At 43.8% G+C, this 27,890-nt stretch overlaps 1 protein-coding gene across 1 annotated transcript in view; it reads left to right on the top strand.

Annotated features, from left to right (window-relative positions):
• The window catches only part of LOC311365479 (CMP-N-acetylneuraminate-beta-galactosamide-alpha-2,3-sialyltransferase 1-like), a gene marked incomplete at its 5' end in the record, with an annotated part of 37,257 nt that overhangs the window by 2,806 nt on the left and 6,561 nt on the right, over positions 1-27,890 (top strand). Inside the window, 5 exons of the mRNA XM_084485027.1 lie at positions 10,514-10,707; positions 12,093-12,272; positions 13,464-13,509; positions 13,720-13,839; positions 14,161-14,327. Of these exons, the coding sequence (XP_084341153.1) occupies positions 10,514-10,707; positions 12,093-12,272; positions 13,464-13,509; positions 13,720-13,839; positions 14,161-14,327 (707 nt within the window). The remainder of the gene's footprint in view (positions 1-10,513; positions 10,708-12,092; positions 12,273-13,463; positions 13,510-13,719; positions 13,840-14,160; positions 14,328-27,890) is intronic.

Genomic DNA, 27,890 nt, shown 5'->3' with positions numbered 1-27,890 from the left:
AAGCTTCTCTTTTTGTTGCAAATTTATTTATACAGCGAATACTCACTAAAACACAACAACACATTCTCTCTGTGGCATAGCACGGCATGGCACGGTCAAAACCGTATGAGTTCCTCAGCGTGCGCACCTGCGCTGATTACCCACCTACATTTATCACTTCAGGCCAATTACCTGAACAGAAATCGCCACCTACTGGCACAAAATGTGTACAACATTACAAAACAAAGAAAATGACCGATTTGGCTCCTACACACCGGCCCCTAATTGTTAATGGCGTGTAACATAACAATTCAAACAAACAAAAAAAAACAAAAGGAGCCAACTGTTCTTCTTAGTGATAAATGTATAACAATCCCATTAGTGCAAAAACACCAATTAAACCTCACAGGCTGCCATCAGCAGGCAAAGTTTAGTTACAGGCCTTTCCATAATACTAGACTTTGTCTTGAGACGAACAGATCGCACAAACCCATGCTTGTCAGGAAAGGTTTCCAGAACTTTACCAAGCAGCCAAGAGCCTCGAGGAGCTGTTGAGTCCACCACTAACACAATGTCCCCAGCAGCAAGACTTCTTTTCCCCTGGCTCCACTTCTGCCTCTCCTGAAGCAACAGAAGATACTCTTGCACCCATCGCTTCCAGAACAAATCTGAGAGGTATTGGACCTGTCTCCACCGTCGTTTGACATACAGATCTTGCTTCACAAACAATCCAGGTGGTACAGCAGGTTTGCCCTTTAGGAGGAGAATGTGATTGGGTGTAAGAGGTTCAAGGTCGTTCGGATCCTCTGATAACTTGGTGATGGGCCGATCATTTAGTATGGCCTCAACTTCACAAAGAACTGTGAGATCTTTAATCAGCTGAGCAGCTTCCTCTTCAGATGATGTGCTCTTTAAGCAATCGTCCACATAAAAGCTTTGCTTCACTGTGTTGGTGACATCAGCAGGGAAGCAGGCTTTCCCATCCTCAGCTGTTTTCCTGAGTGCGTAGCAAGCGCAGCTCGGGGAGGAAACGGCTCCAAACAAATGAACAGTCATCCTATACTCTGTCACCTCTTGCTTCATGTCACCCTCAGGCCACCACAGGAAACGAAGAAAATCTTTGTCCGTCTCTGCTACTTTAACCTGGTAAAACATCTTCTGTATGTCTCCCATAACTGCTACAGGCTCCTGCCTGAACCTGGTGAGCACTCCCAGAAGACTACTGGTGAGGTTGGGCCCCTGCAGCAGCTGACTGTTTAATGATGTTCCTTTAAATGTTGCTGCACAGTCAAACACCACACGCAGAGTATTCTTCCTTGGATGGTAGACTCCGTGGTGCGGGATATACCAGACCTTTCCTTCAACACCATCCAACTGATGCTGTGGTACCTTCTCTGCATAGCCATTGGAGATTACATCAGTGAAGAAGCTTGCATATTCCTGATGGAACCGCTCATCTCTCTGAAATCTCCTCTTGAGTCCCAATAACCTTTGCTTGGCCATAGACAGATTGTTTGAGAACGTGGGATGCTCTTTCCTGAAAGGCATTTTTAGACTGTAATGTCCATCCTGAAGCTTTGCAGAATGACTGACAATTTCCAAAAACCTCATGTCTTCTCTTGACATTTCCTCTTTATCATAAGCTTTTTCATTGAAGTCGTGCATGTACTGACTGGTGAGCATTTCCTCCAACTTCCTCACAGAAATCCTGTTCACTGTGGCAGAGAGAAACTCTGTCTCCAAGGCATCACTGCTTCCACTCAGTGGACCATTAATGATCCATCCCAACACAGTTCTAATAGCGTACGGGCCATTCCCGTGGCTGTTGATGACCTCCCATGGTTCCAGCAATTTGGGAGCGTTGGTTCCTATCAACAAATCAACGTTTGCTTTTATGTGTGGGATGTGAACATCTGACAGGTAAGACCATTTATCCAGCTCCTCAGTTGTTATTATGTTATTAGTGGTGACTGGCATTTTCCTTTGGCTCAGGACCTCTGGGAGACTATAAAAGTCATTGCCATCCAACCCAGCCACCTCCAAATCAGTGATGGAATAAGCTGGAACAACAGTCTCCTGGCCCATCGTGCTCAACAAAAAGCTGGTTCCTCTGCCTGTAACATTCAGCCTCTGCATGAGATCTTCGGAACAGAACGTGGCTGAGCTGCCAGGGTCCAGAAATGCATAAGTTTGTATAATGTAATTTCCCTTTGCAGACTTCACACTTACAGGAAGAATTGGAAGAGCACAGCCATCCTTACCGGCCCCTGTATGACCACATGTTTGGAAAGACGCTGGTTGTTTCTTTTGCTCTGGAGCTGCTGGTTGCCTTTTGATGTGCAGCACAGTGGGATGAGTTTGACCACAGACTTTGCATGTTAAGCGCCTCTCGCATTCACGACTCATGTGACCATCACATAAGCATGCAAAGCAAACTCCCTTTTCCCTCAGAAGTTGAATTTTCTCCTTGTGCCCTTTCCCATTAAATAGTTTACACTCCTCCAATGTGTGACTGTATGAACAACAAAGACATCCAACTCTAACTGACTTCACAAGCTCTGCCGGTGGCTCCTCCCCCCTTTCTGATGAGGTCATGGATGTTACAGTGGTGGCAACAATGTTTCCTTTCACCCTGTTTCCAGGATAAGACTTAAACCGAGTGAGAGTCTTTGTGCCGGCCGCAGCAAATACCGGATCCTGGATGTCGCCGAACAGAGGATCAGAAAGAATTTTAACATGACGCTCCACAAAGGCAACCAAGTCAGTAAAGTGAGCTCTCTGTTGTGTTCGTTCCATGATTCCATAAGCAGTGGATCTCCATTGCTCCCTCATTTTGTACGGCAGCTTTGCAAGAATGGTTCTCATATTTGCAGGCATATCCAACTCTTGCATATACTCCAGCTCCCCCATTACATTACAACAGCCACGCAAAAACAAAGAATACTCTTGAAGTCCTTCAACATCTTCAGCCCTTATAGACTGCCAGGCTAGAACCTTTTCCATATAAGCATTAGCAATCGTATATTGATTTCCAAAATGTTCTTGCAGCAGGTTCTTAGCCACAACATAGCCGCAATCCGGAGCCAAGTGCTGGCAGCTACGTACCAGTTGTTGTGGCTGTCCTCTGGTAAATTGCTCCAGATAGAAAAGACAATCTGCTGCTCCTGTTTTATCCTCCACTCCTTGCTCAAATGCTTTCATGAATGCTCTGTACTGTAGAGGGTTCCCTTCAAACACAGGAATATCCCTTGGTGGCAGAGATCTTGTTATTTGCTGTTGCACCAAAGCAGCTGTAATTTCGTTTTGTCTGTGCATGATGGTAAGTATGCCTTCGGATCCACTTTGAGGTTGAGTGAATTGATGAGTGCTTTGAGGCTCAGTGAATTGATGGGTGATTTGAGGCTGAGTGAGTTGATGGGTGATTTGAGGTTGAGTGAATTGATGGGTGATTTGAGGTTGAGTGAGTTGATGGGTGATTTGAGGTTGAGTGAATTGATGGGTGATGCCAGGTTGACTGATTTCCTTGTTTAATTGAAAGGTTGTCATTTGACCTTTAAGCTGGTGTGAATTTCCCATGATTTCCTGGTGGTCATGCATATTGTAGTGATGTTCAGAAGCCATTTTAAAACTTGAGCCACGTTCCTTTGGTCGCACATCAAGTGGTTTATTTGGATTTATTGAACACTGTTGTTGTTGTGTTGATTTCCACATTCCAAGCTGATATTCATTTGCCAAAGGATTTAAGACAATCACAGACTCACTTTTCCCCTTTTCCTTTTCCAGGTGAGAGCTCATTGCACCTTTGGATCTTGAACCAGTACTGCTCACCTCAGAGGATTGCAACACTGCCAACATAGCATTTGTTGCAGCTATTTCCGCTTCCAAGTCAAGTTGTTCTCATTTCCTCCTCAATTGTTGCTCTTGCTCCTCCAATGCATGCCTTTCCTTCAGGGCTGTAGCACGGGCAATAAGAGCAGCTTTATCAGCTTCAGCTATTATGCGTGCAGAAGCAGTGCTTGATCCTCCACTGGCTCTACTTCCTTTACTTGAACGTTTGCTTCCCACATTAGAAACGCTGTCATTTGGGCTGATGTCATCCACCACCCGCCCATATGCATGTGCATTGTTTTCATTGTTCGTGACATCACCATTTTGCTTGATACCAGCCTCATTTTTATTTGCATTATCCTCATTGTTTGCAACACCAACAGTTTCTTCATTGTTTGCAGCACCAACAGTTTCTTGAATATTACCTTCATTGTTTGAAACCCACATTTCTGCATCACGAACACACTCATTTAAAGACAGCAATTTTGCTTTAAACCATATTTCATGTTTTTCTTGTTCATCACTTGGCATGAAACCCAACAACTGTTCATGTATAGATTTTGCATCATCACACACAACCCTTAATTCATACAAAGCATCACAAACCATTGTTTTGTCACCCTTTGTGATTAGATTTTTCATTGAGTCTCGTATATTGCTAGCTTTACTCAGCTTAGCCTTTCGTTCTGCTTGCAACCTTGAAAGCTTATCGGCAAGCGCCTTTTCAGTCATCACAACCTTTCGTCCACTCGCGGTTTCCATGGTTACAGCAGACGCCGTGTCAGTCAGTCAGTCCACAGTTCGCAACAACAAAGTTCACGCAAAGTCACTCACTTATTTGTTTCGTTTACCAATGCATTGGATTTATTCATTCCCCCCTAATTGTGTGCACACAGGTCAAATGGCCATTGTTGTGTAGCGCTATTCATACTTCTCGGCATCTGCATCCGTGAGCTGGGCGCCATCGGTGATCAGCTGATCCGAGCGTGCTCCGCTCCCTCGCCGCTGCTGCGGTCTCCAGCCGAATCGCTGCCTACGCCTCCACAGCCGTAGCCGAAGTCCGCCGCCCGAATCGCTGCAGCCGTTCCTCCCGCCGAAGCCGAACTCCGCCGCCCGAATCGCTGCAGCCGTTCCTCCAGCCGAAGCCGAACTCCGCCCGTACCGCTGCGGTGGCTCCTCCGGCTTTTGTCGAACCCGCCCGACTCGCTGCGGCTGCTCCTCCAGCTGATGCCGAACTCCGCCTCAGACCCAGACTCAGTAGCAACGGCAGCTCCTCCACTCGTCCTCCCACGATATGGCTTTCTTGGGCAGCGAAGGCCCACAGCTCCCACGCCAACAGTTTCCCAACGAGTCCAATGGGAACCAGGTTTTGACAAGTATAGCGGCCATTTGTCACTATCGACGCACGCTGCGGTTTAAAGGGCTTTACGCGTGCCAATAAGTGCAGGTGTATGCAGGTGTAGCCAAAGTGCATAACACAGCAACTGTCCAGTCAAAGCTTCTCTTTTTGTTGCAAATTTATTTATACAGCCGACTCGAATACTCACTAAAACACAACAACACATTCTCTCTGTGGCATAGCACGGCATGGCACGGTCAAAACCGTATGAGTTCCTCAGCGTGCGCACCTGCGCTGATTACCCACCTACATTTATCACTTCAGGCCAATTACCTGAACAGAAATCGCCACCTACTGGCACAAAATGTGTACAACATTACAAAACAAAGAAAATGACCGATTTGGCTCCTACACTGAGTATTTTTTCTTGTATTTCTGAATGCAGGGTCAATGCTTAGATATGTGCAAGGAGTTCCTCAAGACCAGGAGGAAGATTTAGATGATCAACCATCCACCAGCAGTTCAAGCACACATCATCAACCACCAATCTCTGCAGACTCTGCAACAGCACCCAGCCCTGACCAACAACCACCAACTACTAGTTCAGTACTTATGTTAATGTTTGGTGCTATTGTTAATGCAAAATTAGTGTAGTCTTTTATCAAGATTTTAATTTCTCTTTATTTGCACATTACATTTTGCAAAACATTAATGTTGAGAAGTTATTTTGGAAATAAAGAGAAACGTACTGACAATTACTGAATTGATGTTTGATTGATGATTTTCGGGGGGGCACCACAATGCATTTGTGCTTAGGGCACCCAAATGGCTAGCGCCGGCCCTGCACTGCCTCTTCCGTGGTCATTACAATATTATGAATAGACCATGACGCAAAAAAGACTCAATGGCATTGCTGTGTGCCATATTCACCAAGAGAGGCTTGACAGACTGGACAGACAAGAAATTGCCCAGCAGTATGTTCAGGGTAATGAAAGGAGGAGAGATGTTTTTGGGTCCTTCAGTGAGTCTGCTTAGACAGCAAATTTGTTTGCCTTTTTTTTTCATTTATGTAAATATGTTGTTGTTTACACTTCTGAGTGTATACACAAATGTTTAAATAAAACATATTTTGCCCAGGGCATGAAGTTTTTGTGGATGATTGGCATTCCACACAAATAACAGTTTCATCATATATGGCTAGTGTTGATCAAGTAGGCCTTTGTTTAACAATGTTCACTGTTGTTTATCCATGATTTCAAATAAGAATTCTCTGATGGCTTTTTAGTGCAAACTATTGGCCCATAGGCTATTACGAAAGTAACTACTTGAGCGCTAGTTAAAGCCCAAATTACACAAAAATAACTTATTGAGTTTAAATCATTTGCCAAACTCTCTCCCCCCACTGTGGGGGGGAGAGAGTTTGTATGCGGTGTGTGTGTCTCGAGAGAAATAAACACTCCTCATGAATCCATAAATATTGCATTTCTTTGTTTGACGGATGTTTGACACATATTCATGTTTCCTCAATAAATTCCACTGTCATATTCTATCTTTTGTCAGTCATTTTCCAAACAGTAGATCCTGACAATTATCCCGTAGAAACTCCTGATCAAAACCCCCTTTATTCTGAGTGCCGCCGGGCTCCCTTCCTCCCTCCCACCCTGCTTCCGTGTGACTTGTCTTCCTCGCACGCGTCGTCTTCATTTGATTCCACCTCTGCATATCGCTCGTTCAGTTGCTCTGTTCAATAACGTTCAAATAGTCAGAGATTATTTCCTTGTGGTGTGCGTAAAAGGATTTTGGAGCTAATAGAGTCGCGTGTGACAAACGTAGATGGGTGCAGTGACAGGTTCATGCCAGCTGACCACTATTGCGATCTATTGCTTTGTTATAGCGTTATTGTGAAGTGAACTATTGCGATCTATTGCTTTGTTATAGCGTGTATATGACAATAAAGTAGTGAATCTCAATATATTTATTCATTTTTTAAATGTATTTTAAATAGGCTTATAGGCTCATAGGTTTTTTTTGTCCAAAAAAACAACAACAATTTTTTCACAGCACCCCCTGTTCAGCCCTGAATGTAGGCCTATATCACGCTGGATATCCATGACTGTTTACTTTCACCTGCGCTTTCACCCCCTTTTTTATTTAACGCTTTACCCCGCCCCAGACCTTTTTTTCCAATTATTTAACGATCTTTGCACACATGTGGGTTTGTTGTCAAATTCTGGGACTGTTGCGAAAATTGCAATGTGCAAAGGAACCGCACCAAACCAAAAAATAAACATTGTATTGGTCTGGATCAAAGAGAGCGAACTAAGGACTTTCCTGGTGTGAATACGCCCAATACTCTCACTCTCTCGCGCTCTCTCTCTCTCTCTCTCTCTCTCTCTCTCTCTCTCTCTCTCTCTCTCTCTCTCTCTCAAAATTCGTATGTTGGTCATATCTTTACCCTTATAGTCTTTGTTCCTCTACAGCAAATTATATAATCTAGTGCATTTTCAGGGAGACTTGGGCCTAAAACATTCAGCCAGTTGGAACAGAAGAACATATGAGAATAGGCCTGTTTAGTAAGCAGGATTTGATGCAGCATTCCTACACTTATAAAATGCAATTGAATGTGGAAGTAATCCAAGTATTCAGAATACAATACTCAGATTGAGTGAGGTAACGGAATACGTTACATATTACATTTTTGGGCATGTATTCTGTATTCTGTAATTGGATACATTTTAAAAGTATCCTTCCCAACACTGATGATAAGCAATGACGATGAGCTCATCATATTAACCTTAAACTCAAAATGTCAGAGATGGTTGCCCCATGTCCCCACTGCTCTCCAAGAATGACTCAAATGCGACCGAGACGTTTGTTGCGAGTTGTTTTATTAAAGGGTGTGTGTTGGTTCCTAAGGAGTACCTTAAAGGGGTAGTTCGGATTTTGGACATCGGACCTTATTTCCAAGTGAGCCAGTGTGTTATTTATCCTTGGAGACCGTTCTCAACACGTTTCATTCAGTCCTTGCAGAAATCGCTGGTGCTAGGCTAACACAAGTCAAGGGGAACTGCTAGCCTGCCAATAAAAACAGTTTTACCCACTCCAGACTTACACACCCGAGGCAAACCAATTATAACACCAGACTATCTATGTAAATGTCTGTGTTGATAGAATAATGTTAGAAATAAAACTACCCTTGCATCGCATTTAGGCCCCGTCCTATTACTCCCCCTAGCCCTAGATTTGAGCCCTAGCCCTAGAATTTGCACATTCCCACGGAGGTGTAGGGTGTTCCAATACTTAGGGAGCAAGAGGGAGGGCCTATTTTCCCTTAAAATCATCCCTTGGCAGCTAGCCAGCTCGGTACCTCACTTGCAGCTAAGGGAGTATCACAAATTACCCAGGATACCTTGCGAACTCAACAAGCTGCAATTTTTCCATGTTTCTCAAACAGTTATACATTATGTTAAACATTTACCAGTAGACTGGATTTAACTATACGATCTGAATGTGTAGGTCATCTTATTTTCGACACAAGGGTCACATTTTCAAACGTGAATGAAAATAGTAGTAGGCTTCTTCCTGTAGTGTAGACACGTCGATGCTGCACGTGCCGTGACGTAGGGGAGCATGTTCGCTATGCTAATTTGCATAATATTAATTATAGTGGTGTCCCATTTCATAGGGAAAGATCTTCAATCTCACTTCCCTCTTTGAGGGGACTTTACTGTGGAGGGAACTCAAAGCAAGTGTTCTCGTTAAGGGGAGAGTAATGGGACAGGGCCTTAGTTTATAATCCCTGTAGTTGCAGGCTACGGCAGTGGCGGACTGATATTACCTGGAGTGCGCTTCTGTTTACGTTCTGCTGTAGTGAATTGGTTGCTACACTGGAGCAAAGAGAAATTCCGCCGCTGCTGAGAAAGTAGTCCCTCAAAATGTAATGCGATCATTGCGATACAAGGATAGTTTTATTTCTAACATTATTCTATCAATAGAGACATTTACATCGATAGTCGGGTGTTATAATTGGTTTGCCTCGGGTGCACTGTGGAGTGGGTAAAACAGTTTTTATAATACTCAAGGTTGCTTCACAAGAGTGGGAGGTGAGGGTGTGTGTGTAGGCAAGTGAGTGAGAGTGCAAATGCTCAAGGCGCTGGGTGGGGACGTGAGTTAGAGGCCATAGGATGTGGGGGGGAGCTGATTCCACAGATTGGGGCCGGACACGCAAAAGGCCCTATCCCCAAGGGTCTTGAGTCTAGTGCGGGGAATTGCCAGCTGGTCCTTGTCAGAGGACCTTGTCAGAGAGGTAACGGGGGGCCAGAGCGTGAAGGGACTTGTATGTGAGTAGTAGAATTTTGAATTGAATGCGGAACTTGACTGGTAACCAGTGGAGCTGCATCAGGGTGGGGGTGATGCGCTGCCAGGGCTTAATGCCAGTTAAGACCCTGGCAGCTGAGTTCTGCACATATTGCAGTCTGTCCAGGGTTTTAGAGGGGAGACCGGTGAGTATGGCGTTGCAGTAGTCCAGGCGGGTAGAGATGAAGCAGTTGAACAGGGTTTCGGTAACTGAGTCTGAGAGTGAGGGTCGGGGTCGTGCGATGTTCTTCAGGTGGTAGAATGCAGATCTTGTGACGTTATTAATGTGGGACAAGCTAATTAATATTGGCAAGCTAGCAGCTCCCCTCGACTTGCGCTAGCCTAGCACCAGCGATTTCTGCAACTAGAAGGACTGAATGGAAAGTGTTGAAAACGGTCTCCAATGATAAATAACATACTGGCTCACTTGGAAATGAGGTCAGATGTCCAAAATTCCGAACTACCCCTTTAAGGTTAGTCTAATATATGTTTATAAACCATTGAAAATGTTAACAAGCATGTGCACTGGGTGTGTTTAAACGTTTATGGTGGCTTCATCTACCCTCACAATTTAACAGGCACACAGTGACATATTTGATTCTCTTGATACTTTGATCCTGTAAAAATGTCTAGAAGATTTAAGGGCAACTTCCTGTCTTAGCCTCCTCAGTAGATTCATATGTGGGTAAAATTTTACAAAAACAAATAATTTATTATCAAGTCAATTCTTTGGTCTGTGCATGGATATAAAAACGATTCCAGCTGTTATACAAAGTCAAACAAAAACTTATTCCAGATTTCTTCTGAGCTGATTTTGACTGATGCTATCCAATGGTATCGAATTTCAATCAACTCACAAAACATAGACGGTTAGTTCATATTTTTCCATCATCTTTGATTGCGAACACAGATTGGTATAGACATACTTAAAAAACAATGTGCGACTTTCCAACCCATCTGTCCTGGTCAGTTGATCCTCTCGGTTCTCCCTCTCCCACTGCCATCCTTAAGAGGCTGCAGTCGTCGCGCAGCGGCGCCAACTTCAGCCACGTGATGGAGGAACTGTTCTCCATGTTCCCGGGCGAGTCGCTGTACCGGGACGGGGGCCCCGACCGCTGCCGCAGCTGTGCCGTAGTGGGCAACTCGGGGAACCTCAAGGGCTCATATTACGGAAGGATAATCGACTCCAATGACCTGGTCATAAGGTATTATTATTATTATTATAGCATGAAAGATGGCAATGCCTCAAAATACAGCAGGCCTATACAACAAAACATGGGCCTTATTCAATTGACTGCCATATAGGTTAGTTGGAAACCTTTACGATTTTTGAGTGTGTCAATTCTTCAATCAATCTGAAAAATTTAAGAAAAAGGGTAAATTAAATTAATAAATTATACCCCTACTTTCCTGACCTACCTTAATCTTAAAAGTATGTACAAGTGACGTCAAGCTATTTTTATTGCTTGAGATCAGAACACTCCCTTCCCTTAGATACCATACCCAGAAAACCGGTTATGATTTCTAAAGTCTCCATGGAAACCCTAAATCACAATCGTGTTTGATGTACCAAATGATGTGCCAGTATGTGCAGTAAATGTCCAAAGTCGAATTAGTTTGGTGATCAAGCAAAAAAGTCTGTATGGGAGAACGCTAAAGGATTAGTTGGGAAGAACAAGCAGGAACCCAAAGAAATAAGAACAGTAAACATTGCTACAAATAATAAAGGAATGTTTGACCCAGAGTAACAAAGATTAACTGGCACAGAGGGAGGGAACCGCGCCTTAATACACATATACAAGATAATGAGGAAGAGGTGAAACAAAAGGTGAGGGACGACCAGAGATGGGAAGATAAGGTAAAACAGGTAGTCATGACAAAATGAATGAACAATAAACGCATAAATAATAAGCAGGGCGAAACGTGACAGTGTGGTTGCAAAGCAACCCTCACTACACAAAACAGCCATGCCCCCCGCATCGTTGGACAACTCTGAAACTTGGTATCTTGGCCTTATTTGCATTAGAACGTCTTTGCCTCAAGGACCAATAAGGTCCATCTGGATTGACTGTTCATTGCAAGTTTTGGAAGCAAGCATTTTTACACATGCTCATTAGTACGCATGGTTAAACATATATTAGTTGTTTTTATTCAGTAAAAACATATTTAGTTATTAGACAATATGCTTGTGTAAATCGCATTTGTGAATAATCGCTGCCATTACTCAATCAATAAAAAGTAATCTTCACAAAAGGTTCAAAAACTTGGTGGGAACCTGAAGTAAATCCCCCTTTAAGGGGACCCCCGTTAAAAGCTAGTTGTTGAAAGCTCACAATATGACATTAGTGTCAGTGTCAATTATTAGCCTTGCTAGCATGCGCATGTTGGCTCGCTCATGGAAAATTCCATGAGCAACCACTTGTGTCTAAACATTCTTAATTGTTAATTTATTATACTCTACTGAGAAATGTCGGTTTGGTTGTTCGGTTTTTACATTGAATTAGTTTGCTCCATGTTTTGTCCTGTGTATTCTTTATTTTAACTGTAAAGTGTAGCAGAACCACACTGATTGAAATTGATGGACTTGCAGAATGAACCAGGGTCCTACCCAGGGGTTTGAAGACGACGTGGGGGCCCGGACCACACACCACCTTATGTATCCCGAGAGCGCCAGGAACTTGGACCCCAACACCAGTCTCGTGCTGATCCCATACAAGATCCTTGACCTGCAGTGGCTCATGAGTGCCTTCACCACTGGCCATATCAAACAGTGAGTGGATGGAGTGGGGGGACGCGTGAGTCCCGTGGTTTTCTGTCCTCTCCTGTCAACTAGTGGGCAGATTTCCAACAGCAGCTTTTTCCACCTTTTGAGTGCAAAAACAGAACCTCTAACTGGGGACAGCAATGTATTTGAGTTGACAGTCTTCACACAGGTGACAGAGAGCCCATGGCTTTGCATACCTACCTACAAAGGCACGTTGCACTGGACAAAATAACAAAACAATGCACTCCCAGTGTATCACAACAAAACTCCCAGTGTAATACATTACTAACATAGGTAGGCTATACCTTCATTCATGATCACCAACAATTGTATTTGTTCAAATGGATAATGGAATCCCATACAATGACAGATCCATGTAGATGTAACGTTTGTGCCAGGTTAATATTACTAACTCAAACTAATATAAAAAAATCTGGACTGTGGTACAATACAATATCAACCGCACCCAACCACATGTTCTCCATGCCTAGAGGCGTTTATCACAGAGGTATAAAATGGGTGCAAGTAGCCGTTGCTCTCTCAGTATATAGGGAGTGTTGCGTATTGGTATGCTATGCCAGTGCATTGTCTTGAGGTAACGTCATGAGATCCAGCTGACTGACACACCTCTGTTATAAAGGCCTGGCTCACCTAGTCAAATCAAACCTGCAGCCGGATTTGAACATTGTTTGGTACTAGGACGAGGTCTAGGTCACTTGCTTAATTATGTACAGGAAAGCCTGTTTACAAAGCAACTGGTACCAGTCTGTGTTAATCTAGTTTTGCGAGTTTGCGAGTGTTTCAACTTTTTGATGATATCAAGATATGTTTTTGCTTAATTATGCTTATGCATATTCCAATATATAGCATTTATGTTGAACTTGGAACTGCAATATTTCACCCATTTAGCATATTAGCCGTAATATTATCCACAAAAAAGTAACTTACCAAACTGTCAGTATCCATGTTTAATATTAAGCGTAATATGCTTTCATTCAGTTTGGTTTAACCAGTGGACCATTACATGCATGGAATAGCTGAATACTTTTCCAATTACCAAATGAATTTGATGGTTGCACGTGTATATTAAGCTAAATATACAAAGTGGGTGAAATATTGCTTTAACAATTTGTTTCAGACAGTAAGATAATTCAAGGTCACAATTAAAGAGTATTTTTTCTCTGTGCATTATTGCAGAACATACCGACGTGTCATGCCTAGGATACAGGCCGATAGAGCGAAGGTACGTCATGATGGTGTGGGGCTTTGTATTTAGTATGAGTCTAGCAGGGCAGTTGGTATTGTATACAGTCCCCTCCCCCCCAGTGACCCCAACTAGTGAGCGATATTGCCACTCCGTAGGACCTAGGTATCGTTAGTGATCCTCCTGTCTCTTCCCCTGCAGACTAGAATACTGATGTCACTAACGAGGATGAGCTTTGCTGTTTTGCAGGTGCAGATTTACAGTCCGGTGTTCATGAAGTACGCCTATGACAACTGGTTGGACAAACACGGACGCTATCCCTCCACCGGCTTCTTCAGCTTGATGTTTGCACTGCACATATGTGATGAGGTGAGATCAAATGTGTTATGAATGCAAATTGTTTGCCTCATCCATGGGCTTAAGTCGCTCCAACTATTTGCTCGCTGTCCGTTGAAGGGAAACCATTCGACTTCTGTAAGCAGAAAAAGAATGCTGAGAATAGTATGCATTTTATTATTTTAACTCTTAGTAGGGTGGCACAATATAAAAAAGTAAATGATATGAATATCGCGTTATGAATGACGACCATGGCTGGGCCGTTATGGCTATTGTTATCTGCATACATGCGCCATATTCCCATCGTTGCCCTCTGAAAGTCAGCCGCCATTCTGTTTCCCCTGCTCGTTGCAGGTGAGCGTGTTCGGATACGGGGCGGACAAACACGGGAACTGGCACCACTACTGGGAGCATAACGCCGGGGCCGGCCAATACAGGAGCGTGCACGGCGGAGACTACGAGTACAACATCACGCGGCACCTGGCCACCACAAACAAAATCAAAATGTTTGTTGGCAGCAGGTAACATGACAGGATAGGCTAGCACCCCCTCCCCCCCCCAAAAAAAATGGCTTAACAGACCATATATTATAAAATGTAGACTACTGCTAATTTAATGACTACACAAACAAACACAAACAAACACGCATTGACACAATCAGAAACAGAAACGTTCACATGATCAGACAGACACTAGGGCTGTAACGATATGCTTATCGAAACCGAAATCTCGACGCTCAGAGCCACGAACCTGTCTCGCTGAAGGCAGAAGGCAGAATCGTGACATGCCCTTTTTTAAGTTGCTTTCACACCGCCGCAATAACGGCCTCGCTGCCGAAGGGTTCCGCGCGGCGGTATGAAAGGGCCAGGCGTTTAACGGCTGGCCCTTTCATATTAATATGTTGCATTCTATACGGCCTGATTATGTCATTATTTAAGCTACATAGCCTAATCAAGAAACGATAATAAGATATTTGACCGGCATATCATCAAAATGTCCGGAAAACGTAACCTATGCAGGTCACTTTGACCGGCACCGTTTTTTTCTAGCGGGATCGCTGGTTAGTGCTACCAAACTTTTCAAATGACTATTATTTATTTGACGTTAATATTTTAAAATACATAGGCCTAAACCACAAAACGAGTTGAGGATTTTATTGCCTACCTGCAAGCATCCTCCAACTAAATGTTACATTAAGTTAATTGTTATATAAGTAAATGTTGTTTAAATAAAATGCTAAAAATTGCTAAAGTTTTTTAAAAATCGTGGGATGTATCAAACCGTGGGTCAAAAATCGTGATACAAACCGAATCGTGAGTTGGTGTATCGTCAGCCCTAACTGACACACTTCATCCACGCATTGGGCATCAGTCCCGGCATCAGCATCATTTGGCCCCCCTAGGTTCCAAACGAAAGACAGACAAGTTGTCTGTTGTCTTTTCTCAATACTCAATGGGGAGGAAAACCGACACGGTTCTGGAAGAACCGAGTAGGCCTCAACTCTAACTGTTGCTGGGTTTTGACACAGAATTTTGGTCATGTCGATATAATCTCTGCAAAGACTACACCAGCACTTTTAAGGACTCCTAACGAGACGAAGGCTTTCCACGAGACATGTTCCACTTCACTTTGAAGTGCGTTTCCGCCTACCACTAGAGGGTTTGATTTGTGCCTCAAATGTTTTACACTTAAACCTGTTATAGTATTTCATGATTCACACAATGTTTTGGGATAGCCTATATTTTTTGTTGATGTGCATGATGCTTTTAATATTGCATGATTTGTATATATTTGTATAACATTAGGAAACATGACAGTAGCCACGTTTACATGGACACTTTTGTTCCGAATAGATTTCACACCTGACACATCTGGACCGGCGGCGACTTAATGGACGTGTTATCACTATTTGGCATTTTTATGTATTTTGTTGGTTTTGATTGTATCGTTTGTTGGTAAGGTTAGTCCGAAGCGCTCGTAGAAACTTCTTAGCTCTACCGTAGTGGTGATTCAGCTCCTGACGCATTCTCCGCCACTGTACAGTAACCTTTATAAATCCCTGTTGCGCATGGAACTGCCACATTGGCAGTGTTGTGTTTCACCAAAAAAAAAAATATTAACAAAACTGTCTTCTAAATTAATGAAATACTGGGAAACGAATAAACCATTATAAGCGGTCGAAATATTTTTTTTCAACCACCGCCGCTTTCCCTTGACAGTGCACAAAGCCTGCATGGCGCACACAGACAGGTAGAAAAAAGCAAAGCAGTCTCAGCATAAACACACAGTTGTGCGTTAAATTTGTCCATCGGGGAACACGTCAATTCCTCTAATGCTGACGTTTAAAATATATTAGCACCTATTTACCTTGATCTTCAGCTGTAGCCTTGCTGAACTCCCTGCATCCTCGCTGTCTTTATAAATTTTTTCCAGATTCGTATGGCAGTCTTATTATGGTAAACTAGCTCATTGGTGAACACCTCGTCAGGTTTTAAACAGCGACACGCACTCGGAGACAGTAGGCCTAAAGAAAGACAGGTCCATAGCTGCTGCACAAAAATAATGCGTGCCAAGCAGTAGACCTAGTTGGTCTTAAAGGGGGGAAAGCAAGTTCAAGTTTAACATCGATTTGCAGTGATCACTTGGCTGAAGGGTTTTATATGCCTATTCATTACATAATTAGCGCATTTGAAACTTGTGTGGCCTATATGGGTGCGGCTTATACTGCTTTTTTAAATACTTAAATGAAAGGCTTGCGGTTTACCCATGATGCGGCCTATATGCGGGAAATTACGGTAGGCCCCGACAGGGCGAACCGAACCCTGACTTGAAGCGGAGGTGTCTTGCTTCTCCCTTAAGGGGCTTATTTTAGATAATAACTGGCGACGTTCTATAGGCTACATTATTACACGGCTACTTGCCGAAATGAAAAAATAACTTCACAGGGTGTGTCTTTTGACAATTTATTTGTTACCATTCGTAGTGTTGATCACCAGAGAAATAGTCCGCCAAAGACGTTGACGTCGCTAAGCAACCGAATCCGCTGGGTTGATAAGTAACCGGACTACTTGCAGAGTGATACACAGACGTGAATCAGGCAAAAAAGCCATTTTCCTTGACAGTGCAAGTTCGGGTTGCATAAAAGTACAAACGGACCAATTGCGAACTACTGCAGCTGCTGATGCCATCTCTCTAAGTTACCCGCACCCACCCCAAACCAATCGGAATAAGTGTATACATGTCGATTATAGCGGACTACACCACCTCTTCTATTCCGCATAGAATTCTATTCCGATCAGAGAATTGTATTCCGATTGAGGCGTATATATGATCATTTTTTATTCCGATTGAGCTGTTCTTCCACTTCTATTCGGAACAGAAGTGTCCATATAAACGCGGCTAGTGTTGCCCAGTAGGCCTATACGCAGATAAGACCAAAAGGTTAGTTGGTTACTTGGTTCCCTGTGCCTTGTTCTTTTCAGGTAATTGTTGTTATGGCTTTTCTTTATTACTCAGACATTGCAGCTTACTGTATATTTAACAAACAAAAAAATGTGGAGAACATCACCAGCATCAATAAAGATTGGTTCGCCTTGTGTGGATCACGTTATGTGAACTCTGACCAATTATCTCAAAGAGAGCACTGCCAATAGTGGACAATAATCCTATGCGACCGCTTAAATCACATGTATATTGAAACACAAATCACAACCGTGTCCAGTGAAGTCTTACTTGGCATTGCTTTAATGGCACATGTGCCTTCACTGGAACCGTCAGTCACAACACCCAAACACCCCTCCTAACTGCACTGCAATTTCCATGTTTTCATATGTAGGGTTAACCTCCTTCTTAATCCTAAATCTAAATCTAAATTTTATATCTAAATCTAAACCTTGTATCTAAATCTAAATGCTAAATCTAGATCCTAAATCTAAATCAACATTTTATATTGAAATCCTATAACTAAATTGAATTGCTAAATCTTATAGCCTAGGCCTATCTAAATCTAAATCCTAAACCCATTCAACAGATATGCCACGGACAGCAGAGGGGAGTCAGCCTATCACTTCAGCCTTGTGTTTTTAGTGTTTAACTTCAGAGCCTATTATAATCAAAATATACAAAGCATTCAAAACAGGGTAGAAATGTTTCGTCCCGTGCGTCGCGCTCGTTCACCAGTACTTTTCTCCTGCACACACGAGCAAAGTTGGTTAATTAGGGAAAAAATAGCGAAAACTTTAACGGGAAAACTTTAAACAGTCCTCAGGGGCTTAAAGCGCCGGCACGATTAACGTGATGGATTGTAGATTTCCCAAGTTTCAAACTTACCGAGTCTCACGAAAAACCGAAGCGAGAAGGCAAAAAGTAGCTGAATGGCATCATTCGAAGTAAGACCGTGGTGACGGTCAGAGAGAGATCGAAATAGATATGGCATCACCCGTGTGCAACAAATTTTCTCTTAACAATAGGCCTATGTCTGCTCTGTTATAGTAGGCTAAGACTGTGGTCAGCTGTCCCACCTTCCTTAGAGTCAACCAATAATATAACCTTCATACTTGGGTAAACCGGTCACAAAGGAGAAGACATCCTCTTAGGCACTCTTCTCCTTGATAAGAACACAGGCAACTCTGTGTCTTGGATAAACATTACTTGATTTTATTATTGACATCTGCAATGTGGGAAGGATTTGAAACGGTATAAATAACTGTCAAACTGTATTCTGGACTCACTCTGCTAGAGAGGAGTCTAATGTATGCATGCATTAAACCTAGGATAATTATGTGCCAAGCACAAAGTGCGAGGCAACCTATTGTAATTGTTAGTTTTATTATTCCGCCATGTTTGACTTACACAGCCTAAACCGCTCGCACGCTTTTTATGAAACTTACTACAGCTGTAGAGGCTGACATAAGATTAACAGACAGCAAATATTACACTAATTGGCCCAAAGGTGGCGCTATAGCAACAGTCCAAAATGCAAACTTTGAACAAGCATATCTCGTAACCGCTTTGACCTACAGTCATGAAACTTTGTTCACATATGCATATCCTCATGGTGAAAAAATCTGGAACCTATGACTTTCTTTGAAAAGATTTCCCGTGAATTTTGTTAAAAACACTAAATTCCCCAAGGATCCCAGGATTTTTGACTTAGACAAAAATGCTTTAGCATCTATCATCTATGGACCAATGTCTTCAACCTGACATAAATCAAAGTCTGTACAATAAAGATTAAAGCACCCATCCATTGACTTCTAAAAAAGGTGTGGTTTAAAATGAGTAAAGACTTAAATGCTTATATCAACATCAAAATGGACTCCTCTGATCCTCCTCCTGATCTTGAGTCCAATACAAAAGTTGTTCAGAATCAAATTCTAAACAAGATAAAGTCAACATATTTACAATTAGGGTGTGGCATCGAGATGGGCGTGGCCACTTACTAAAATGAACACAGTTCATAGACGGAATGTTTGATTTGAGTGGGACCAACTTAGTGGCTGTTGGGGACCAAAGTTCCAACTGCTCAAGTAAAATGAAGTTGATTGACAAAACAACATGGCCGCCAGAGGCTCAAAATCAGCCAAAATTAACTTAATGCCAAAAAGCAACTTAAAGCAATCATCATCATCATTGTATCTATATCGGGCCATAGGGAGCGCTATAACAATTAACTGAAAATCCTACTCTCAATGTTAGGTGACTAAAGGCGGGGTTAACTTGAGTCAATCATCACACAAACTTGGTGTACTTAAAGAAGCATAGGTCAAGGTTAACCTGGCTAAATCCATATGGTTCATCCATATAGGACCATCAGTGTTGTGCATGAACTAGTTCAAAAGAACTAGTTCATTGAACAAGTTTTTAACTAAAGAACTTGAACTTGAACTAGTTCAGATTTTGTGACATTCTGAATTGATGCTTAGGTCCAGATGACATGATTATTAAATAGAGTTACTGCTTTAGTTGTGATGAATGACACTGGTGTACAAATAATATCCACATCAATTTGAGATTGTAGTGATGGGCAGCAGGTAATGGAGAGGATTCATTTAATCCTCACAGAATTAATTGATTAATTGATTGATTGATTAATTGATTCACAGAATACAGTTTTTCTTCAGTTTCTAAAAAAAAACTGTTAATGAACTGAACATGAACTAGTTCAAAACTGAATTGGTGAACTATGAATGTGAATTCATTCATTTTCTTTTGTATGAACTGAACTTTGAACTAGTTAATGTGTTCTAGTTCATGTTGTGCAAGTATGAACTTGCACAACACTGAGGACCATAGGGGGTGCTACAGCAATTAATTGAAAAAAGCAGGGCAATTAATCATGAAAGCAGGGCTGCCAACTTTTGGGTTTTGGCCGGAGTGAGATTCTGTAGAATGTTGTAATGCATACCTTATAGCAGGGTCCGCGGGTGTATAATTGTTGACGGGGGGGGGGGGGGGGGGGGATCGGGATTGTTGACGGGGGGGGTTAGATTGCAGGCGATCGGGGGGGGGGGGGCTGTACGGGATTACAGGCTGGCAGAGCTGTTGTCGGGGGGGTGGGTCTCGAGGTTTATCCTGCTGTCTCTCTCTACCGTCGGGGAGTTTGGAGTTTGGAGTTTGGAGTTTGTGTCACACACTGTGTGTGGCACACAGTGTGTGGCACACAGTTGGCACAGTTGCCAACTGTGTGCCAACTGTCACACAGTTGGAAGCTTTGTGGAAGCTTATCACCAAATCTAAGGTGAGGCTTTTCCATAACTGTCAGCTTTGTTATCTTTAAGGTGTGGCAAGGAAATGGTTCCAAGGGACGGTTGATGGTAACTTCCAAAGAAGTAGCCAAAGGTATTACTTCAGGATTCCTGATGGACAGGTTTATTGCTCTTAGTAAGCAGAGAACCATTCTGCCTCAGCCATTGCCAATTTAGCCAGTGGCGGCTGCTGGTCTTTCAAAGAGGGGAAGCTCATTTTCGGCCTACATCATATCAATTGCCAATTTTTGTATATATATATATATGTAAATTATGCTCTCTGTTCCTTTTCAAGGAAATGCTTTGTCATACCAACTAGCTGTCTTTTCCACTGACTTGACCAGTGTCCTCTCAATGGCCAGCAGAGCTACGCTGCTTAAACGGCCTTGGCCCATTGTGTTAGTAGGAACCTCCAGTTCCGGGCCTGGTGGCTCCAGGGCCCAGGTTCACAACAATATGTGACAATCGAAAAACACAATAAGGGTAGTCGAAATGTAAAGGCCAAAGACAATGAGGTAATGACCAAGCACTGAATGATCCTTAAGCCCTCGACGTGCTTCTGCAGGGTTTGTTACCGTAGCATGTCTGTTTAACGGTAGCAGTTTTACCGTATTCTGCTCCTACTCAATACTAATTACTGACATCTACTAGTATTTTTAACATCACAATTCATCAGTGTTGGGATGAGTTCTTGTAGTTGGCCAAGTGATCCTGGCTCAAAGCGAGGAGAAGGAGGTTAGCCTGCAGGCTGTCCCCTCCCTGTTGGGAGAAATTGCTATTTGACACTCACACACAAATCAGTGGCGGCTTCTCCAGTGAGGAGAGGGAGGAAGATCCTCCTTAACATTATTGAGAATAAAAAATGTAGATTGCCCAGACTACTGTAATGAATTAATGCCCTTAAATATGACTACTTTAATGCCTTTGTACATGTAATGTTCGTTTCCCTGAGTAAAGGGACATTAGCACCCCCTATCGCCTATTGGATATTACTTTGGGGAGGACGTTCCTCCCTCAGCCTCCATTGACTCCCATTAATTTCTCGGGAACTACTGGCGGCCGGTGAGTTACATGGGAATCAATGGGCGAGAGGAGGAAAGTCCTCCTCTGAGTTGGTGGGACTAGATAAGGGATCTGAATCGCGTCAACGTCTATCCACAAATAGGCTGGAGCCCTGGCTGTGCTATGAAACAATAAGCAGGAGCCCTCGCTGCGCTATGAACCAATAAGCAGGAGCCCTCGCTGTGCTATGAACCCTCGCTGCGCTATGAACCCTCGCTGCGCTATGAACCAATAGGAGCCTGGCTATGGAGCAGCCCGGAGGGAGGGTTTATCCCCTCAAGTCTCTACTCTATAGGCTACAAGAACCAACAAACCCACTCGTATGCCTCGTTTCCACCGAGCGGTGCGCTACTGTTCGTTGCGGTACAGTGCGGCTCTGTTCGCTTATATTGGCGTTTCCACCGCCAAAAGTCAGCCGAAATAAACGCGCTGAGCCGACCTATTTTTCGGTACTCCACCGTTGGGTTACCAAGCCGTCTGAAAGGGTGGTGAAAACGTGGAGTTACACTCGCCGTTATTCTGAAATCACTTCCCGTTACTATTCCGTTTGGTATGACCAGGTCACTGATATATTTGTAACATAAACAGCAAGGAGGAATGACTTGATCTATAAATGAAGTCCCTCAATCTTATTTGGCTTAACACCATGACCAACATTCTGAAACATCCATTAGCATCCACATTTGCCTCAAACAATGTTAGGTTTACAGCCCAAAATGTCAATAGTTGTGAAATTATGTTCTTGTTTTTCTTTTAATTGTTTGTTACTCTGACCGTTCTGTTTAATATTGTGGAAAGGATGTTAGTGAATGATTCAGAGCATGATGCATTTTAAATGGAATCACTTTTGGTCTTGTGTCTTCATTTTTCTTAAAACAATTGTAGCTGAAAATAAACAGCCAAATTACAACCAATAGCTTCAGTCATTGAGGGCAAAAATAGGCCCAATGATAGGCCCAGATTTAGTTTTACAAATCAAGAGTAGGCCTGATTTGACTAATTGGCTTTGCATCCTTTCTTCTGCCCTAGTCCAAGACATGCTGCCCACCAGCTTTCAAAGTACAATGCTGCCACTGGTGGATTTGTATCAATTTTATTCACATAATTATCCCTCCTTGCTATTTTGTAGTTCACCAAAACACCCTGAAACAACTTGATTCTCACATACTTATGCCACCATACGCCACTAACAGTGCAAGCAGGCCAATGGCAACCAAGCGCGCAGTCCTTCCTCCCTCACTTTAAAGGTCCCATGGCATGCTTTTTTATGGATGCTTTAATATAGGTGTTAGTGGGCCCCTAATACTGTACTTGAAGACGTTCAAGAAATTTAGCCTTGGTGCAGAGTTACAGCCACTACGAGCCAGTCCCACAATGAGCTCTCCACAAACGTGCTGTTTTTAGAGGCGGGTCAAGGTGGAGGGTGGGGGGGTGTGGCCCTGAGCAGCTTGTGGCCACGGTACCATGCGCTAGTGTTTACAGTGGAACACTGAACACTCCGGGGCTGTCTCCCGCCGGAGCCCCGCTGCCCGCCCAGCCCCACTGCCGTCCCACAACGGCCAGCGGGGCTCAGACGGACAATCCTGGGCAACAATCCTTTTCTCCTCCATGTCGCGGTTCCCAATTCCTTCTCGACCAACCCAACACAGTCTAGTCTTTTCACCAAATGGGAGCTTTATGCAAGCTTGCGTTATTGTGTTATAACACCAACAGCAGAACGGTTATCCAAATAACAAAGAACACTTGCGTTACAGTGTGTGTATTCACACACACACATGTGGCGCTCGCACGGTCCTAGCTCATTGTCTCATTGGAAGGCCAAATTCTCTGGGCAGGCCAAGCAGAGAAAGGGGAGGTAACATGGCCCCATATGATGTCATACGAGGCCAGCTCCCAAATCGAAGTGTTTCAGCGATCCTTTTTTCAAAGGCGGAGCAAGATACCTACTTCTGGGTTTACACATAATGCAATTTTTAGCTACTTGGGGTCCATAGGGAGGCTAGAGGAACTCAACTCAATGTTAGAAAACCTCATAAAGTGAAATTTTCATGCCATGGGACCTTTAAAAACCACCAGCCGCCACTGGTAGACACAGCTGCCAGCATTCTGCGTGTGCACACACACACACACACACACACACACACACACACACACACACACACACACACACACATTGTCATTAAAGGAAGTATAAAGCCAGCCATTGTAGGCCCCTGCATTGCATGTAATAATTCTTCGATGGCATGGCGGTGTTGTACAGGTGAGCCATCTGCCCGTTTAAACCCTCTGTTTCCAAATTTATCCAAAAATATGGACCACGCCATGTGCATAGGCATAGTCTGTGTAGATGATAGCAGTCTTTGCTTTAGCATGGTGGCATACTGCAGTGAGGGCCTTTAGTTCTGCAAGTTGGGCAGAACATGGTTGTTGAAGGGCTGTGGCTTCCACAGTGCTTTGGACCATGTTGGTACGGTCCAGACACACCATCTTTTGTGGTATGGTCGTCTCGGGCTAGGTATGACTCGGAGAGTGGCAAATGTTCAACACATGGTTTATTCTAACAGAGACACAAGGTAAATGAGCTTGCATTCTGGAGGTGGTCCATGGAGCATCTGCCCAACATATGTAAACAAACAGTATATATACTGGAAGTGGGCGAAATGGTAAATAAGCCACGCCTACAGGTTCTAATTAACCCAGGTAAACCTTTGGTCTCTCTTGGCTTTAGCGGAAATGGCAGAGTGGCCATGTTTGTAGTTCTTTAACCTATCTATTGTTGTGTGCCCGTGAGGCCACACGTTGACGCACCTAGCCCTAAGCCTCCCACTGCCCAATCAAGGGTAGGACATCTGCTATTAATCTGGACAATAAATGAACACTGTTAAATTGCTGAACTGTTGTAACTAATGATCTGCTGTATCTGAAATGTTATAATACTGATCTGCTGTTTCAACAATAAGTGTACTGTCTACCTCAAAGAAAAGCGGAACCATCATGACCATATGTTCATAAAAAAGACTGCCATATGTGAGACATCGAAATGCTGAAATATTGGAACTGCTGATACGCGGTTTCGATGCTAAGGATACCGGTGGCCTCCGAAGAAAACGGGAACAATCGTGTACATCTGCTCATGGAAAAAAAACGGACTTTCAGTGACACTACCATATATGAACAGGACTTCCGAATGACACTACCATATATGAACAGGACTTTGCTCAGCTGAGCTGCTGCGTCAGCAAAAATTGTACCAAAGGGCCCCAGAAGAAAAACAGGAACCTCCATGCCTCTCTACCTCTGATTAAGACTGAATGTAACTGTATCATAACTACGCATGCGCCTGCCTTCACACGCACAAGTCAGCTGGCAACTGGTATATATAGAGCGCACCCAGGACCCTCTCGGCAGCACTTCTTCTCCTGCCTTCTTTTACTCACTGACCCACGGGGTCTGATGGAGTCACTTGACTCTATTGGACCCCGGTCACTGCTTCTTCCTCTCCTTCCCTTTCTCGCTCTACTTACTTAGAAAGGCAGCCTCTACGGAGATCTTTTTTGCGTATTGCGATTACCACTCTTTAGCTTATTCTTTTCCAGATTTACTGGGATAGCACCCATGCAGAACCAAGCTGTATACGGGATTATTTCTATTATATCTAATCTTACTTATCTTCTCATCTAACTTATATTGTTTATTGATAATTTGTATTGTTGATTGATAATTGATTGTATGGTTTATTGTAACACTGCTCGTGCAGTCTAATAGGCTCAATTGTTGACTCTAGTAGATATGCAAAGACAGGAGCGTGTAGACCTCTTAATAGAAACCTTAATGATGATTTAATGTTTTAGACTCTTTTTTAATGTAATCGTAATTTTCTGTAACATTTTGTAAAACGGTATTATATATTAGACTCCGTTAACATTTAACCTCTTTCTCTTGACAATTCCTTTTCTCTGTCATAGTGTAAACGAGTTTATTGAATCTAAATAAAACTACCTGACTACACTTTGTAGTAGGCGATTGAATCAGTTCTTCAGTAATTGATCCGGCTCCTCGGTCGGGGCCCGACCAGCAGCTCGCAGTTCTCCCAGCCTCCGCACGATGGGTGAGTGGTGCATGACACAAACAAGGTTGATGGTGACTGGTCCGGAGAGTGAGGCCATATAAAGAGGTTCAGACTTGTTCCCCGCTTCATGGCCCATAGGGACTGGGGTGGTGAGAGACGCCACAGAGTTCGATCGAAACGCGTATAGCCTAAATTTAGCTTAACCTCGTAGGGGCTTAAACGAGTGACCTGTGCTGGACACATAGACCAGAGTCTTCCTCCACCGAGCTCAGCCGAGGACCTCTAACACGTACAAAGAGGGCCAGCACAGGTTAAGCCCCGGGGCCGAAGAGAAACCAGTATCGGGTATCCTCCCTCCTAGGCGACGGCTCAGGAGAGGTCTTCCCACCTAGTGCGACTGAAGGTTCTCATATAGCCCTCATACTATAAAAACCCATTATAGGTTGGAACACTCTACATGGCGCCCAACGTGGGGCTGTAAATTAGTGATTACGACTAAATAACAGTCCAGTGCACGAACCGCACCACTAAGGAGATAATATCTACCAAGGACACGCTTACTAATAGTCCTAGTAGAAGATATCGATCAGGACGATAATATTCCACCTGTCGAGCCGCTCGAAAAGGCAACACAGGTTGGCAACGGAGTTATCGGTTTCCCCCTGATTAAAAGGTTAATTCAATCGTGCCGAAAAACTGAGGGAGCAGTCACCAAGAGAGGACGCCCGTAGTATTGAGGAAAGAAGTAGCTAACTATCCAAAATACCAGAAATAGCTGGACTAGAAAAAGTCAGTTAGGGGTTTAATTAACCATAAAAAAAGAACAATGAGTGAAAGAAGCAGAGCAGTTGCCTCTGACTTAGGAGAAGGTGCAAGTGATTGGGAGTGGGACGAGAATGTACAAGAAGATCCTACAAGAGGAAGTACCCTCCTCCCAGCAGAAACGACAGTAGAACCCCTCTCTTTCCCTCCTGTAGAGAGGATATGGCACCCGACCCTCTTCACAGCTGGCCCGTGGCAGTATGGGAATGTAATTGTGTGTCAGGGAGACATACATAGCTGTCCCCTGAACCCAAAACGACTAGGAAAGACAGGAGCTTGGCTCCTAAATCCAGCTAACATATATCTGGATCACCAGGCAGGAGCCGCTAAAGCAATCAGGGACAGGTTTCCCGTGGAAACGGATGCACACACCCAAAGAAATAGACAAGAGGGATTGATCCCACTGAATAACCCCTCGGCTAGCAAGCAGGCAACCCGTAGCCATGGTATTGAGGGGATAATACACTGCTGTTATGGTCCCAATCAGACCAATCTGTCCCATGCCCAGCAAGTGGACGCCCTATATGAGGCGATGGACACAGGAGTGTTACTCATCCATAACAATGGCCCTCCGTATGGGATACCATTTCAAATAACTTTACCCGTGTTTGGGAATGGACAATTTGGCTATACATTAGCAGCCTTTATCGGAGCATTCTTTGATCTCATAGGCAGGTGGAAAGATGTGCGCTTTACAATCATAGCGTACTCACACTATGACTATACAACAATCCAAGATGCTCTTAGGGTCAGGAGCCAAACAGAGCTCTGGGAGGGAGAATCAAACCCCCCGACCCCCCCAATGTGGGACTACAGGCCTCCGGCACAAAACCCGACCCCGAACGCCCCACCCCTGGAGGGACAAGCTAATCCCCTCGAGGGACAGAACATGTACCCAGGGCTACCTAAGCTAGAGGAAGCCCTGCCTTACCCAAATAAGGGAAGTAACGACTCATACGCGCTTCGTCAACTGCTTCAACAACACCCAGAGCCTCAAGGGCCACGGGATCTCCCCCCGGGGAATCAAACCACAATCTCCAACCCTACAGGTCCCCCACCTTCTCCCCCCAAGGAGAATAGGGAACTTGAGATAGGAGGTTGGAAGTGGATAGTCTTAGAACAGGGAGTGGACCAAGCAGTCCCCTACCCAGGGCCCCTAACCACCCTAAGGAATCAAGGGATCAGGAGTTGGGATTACGTAAGACCACCAAGAGGCTCCTTTAACCCAGTAATGGCTGCTGGGGTAGGATATTCCTCAGGAGGACTAAATCATGCTCACATGCACCAATTATTGATAAACATCTTATCGGATCTCAATCACCACACGTCCACCACGCTCAGACTCAGAACCGGTGGACACCAGATGGCCCCGGGAGAGACAGACG

Source organism: Micromesistius poutassou (assembly GCF_964030765.1).
Source record: "Micromesistius poutassou genome assembly, chromosome: 20".
NCBI lineage: Eukaryota > Metazoa > Chordata > Actinopteri > Gadiformes > Gadidae > Micromesistius > Micromesistius poutassou.
The sequence above is the reverse complement of the archived record's forward strand: the minus strand, read 5'-3'. Positions and strand labels throughout refer to the sequence as shown.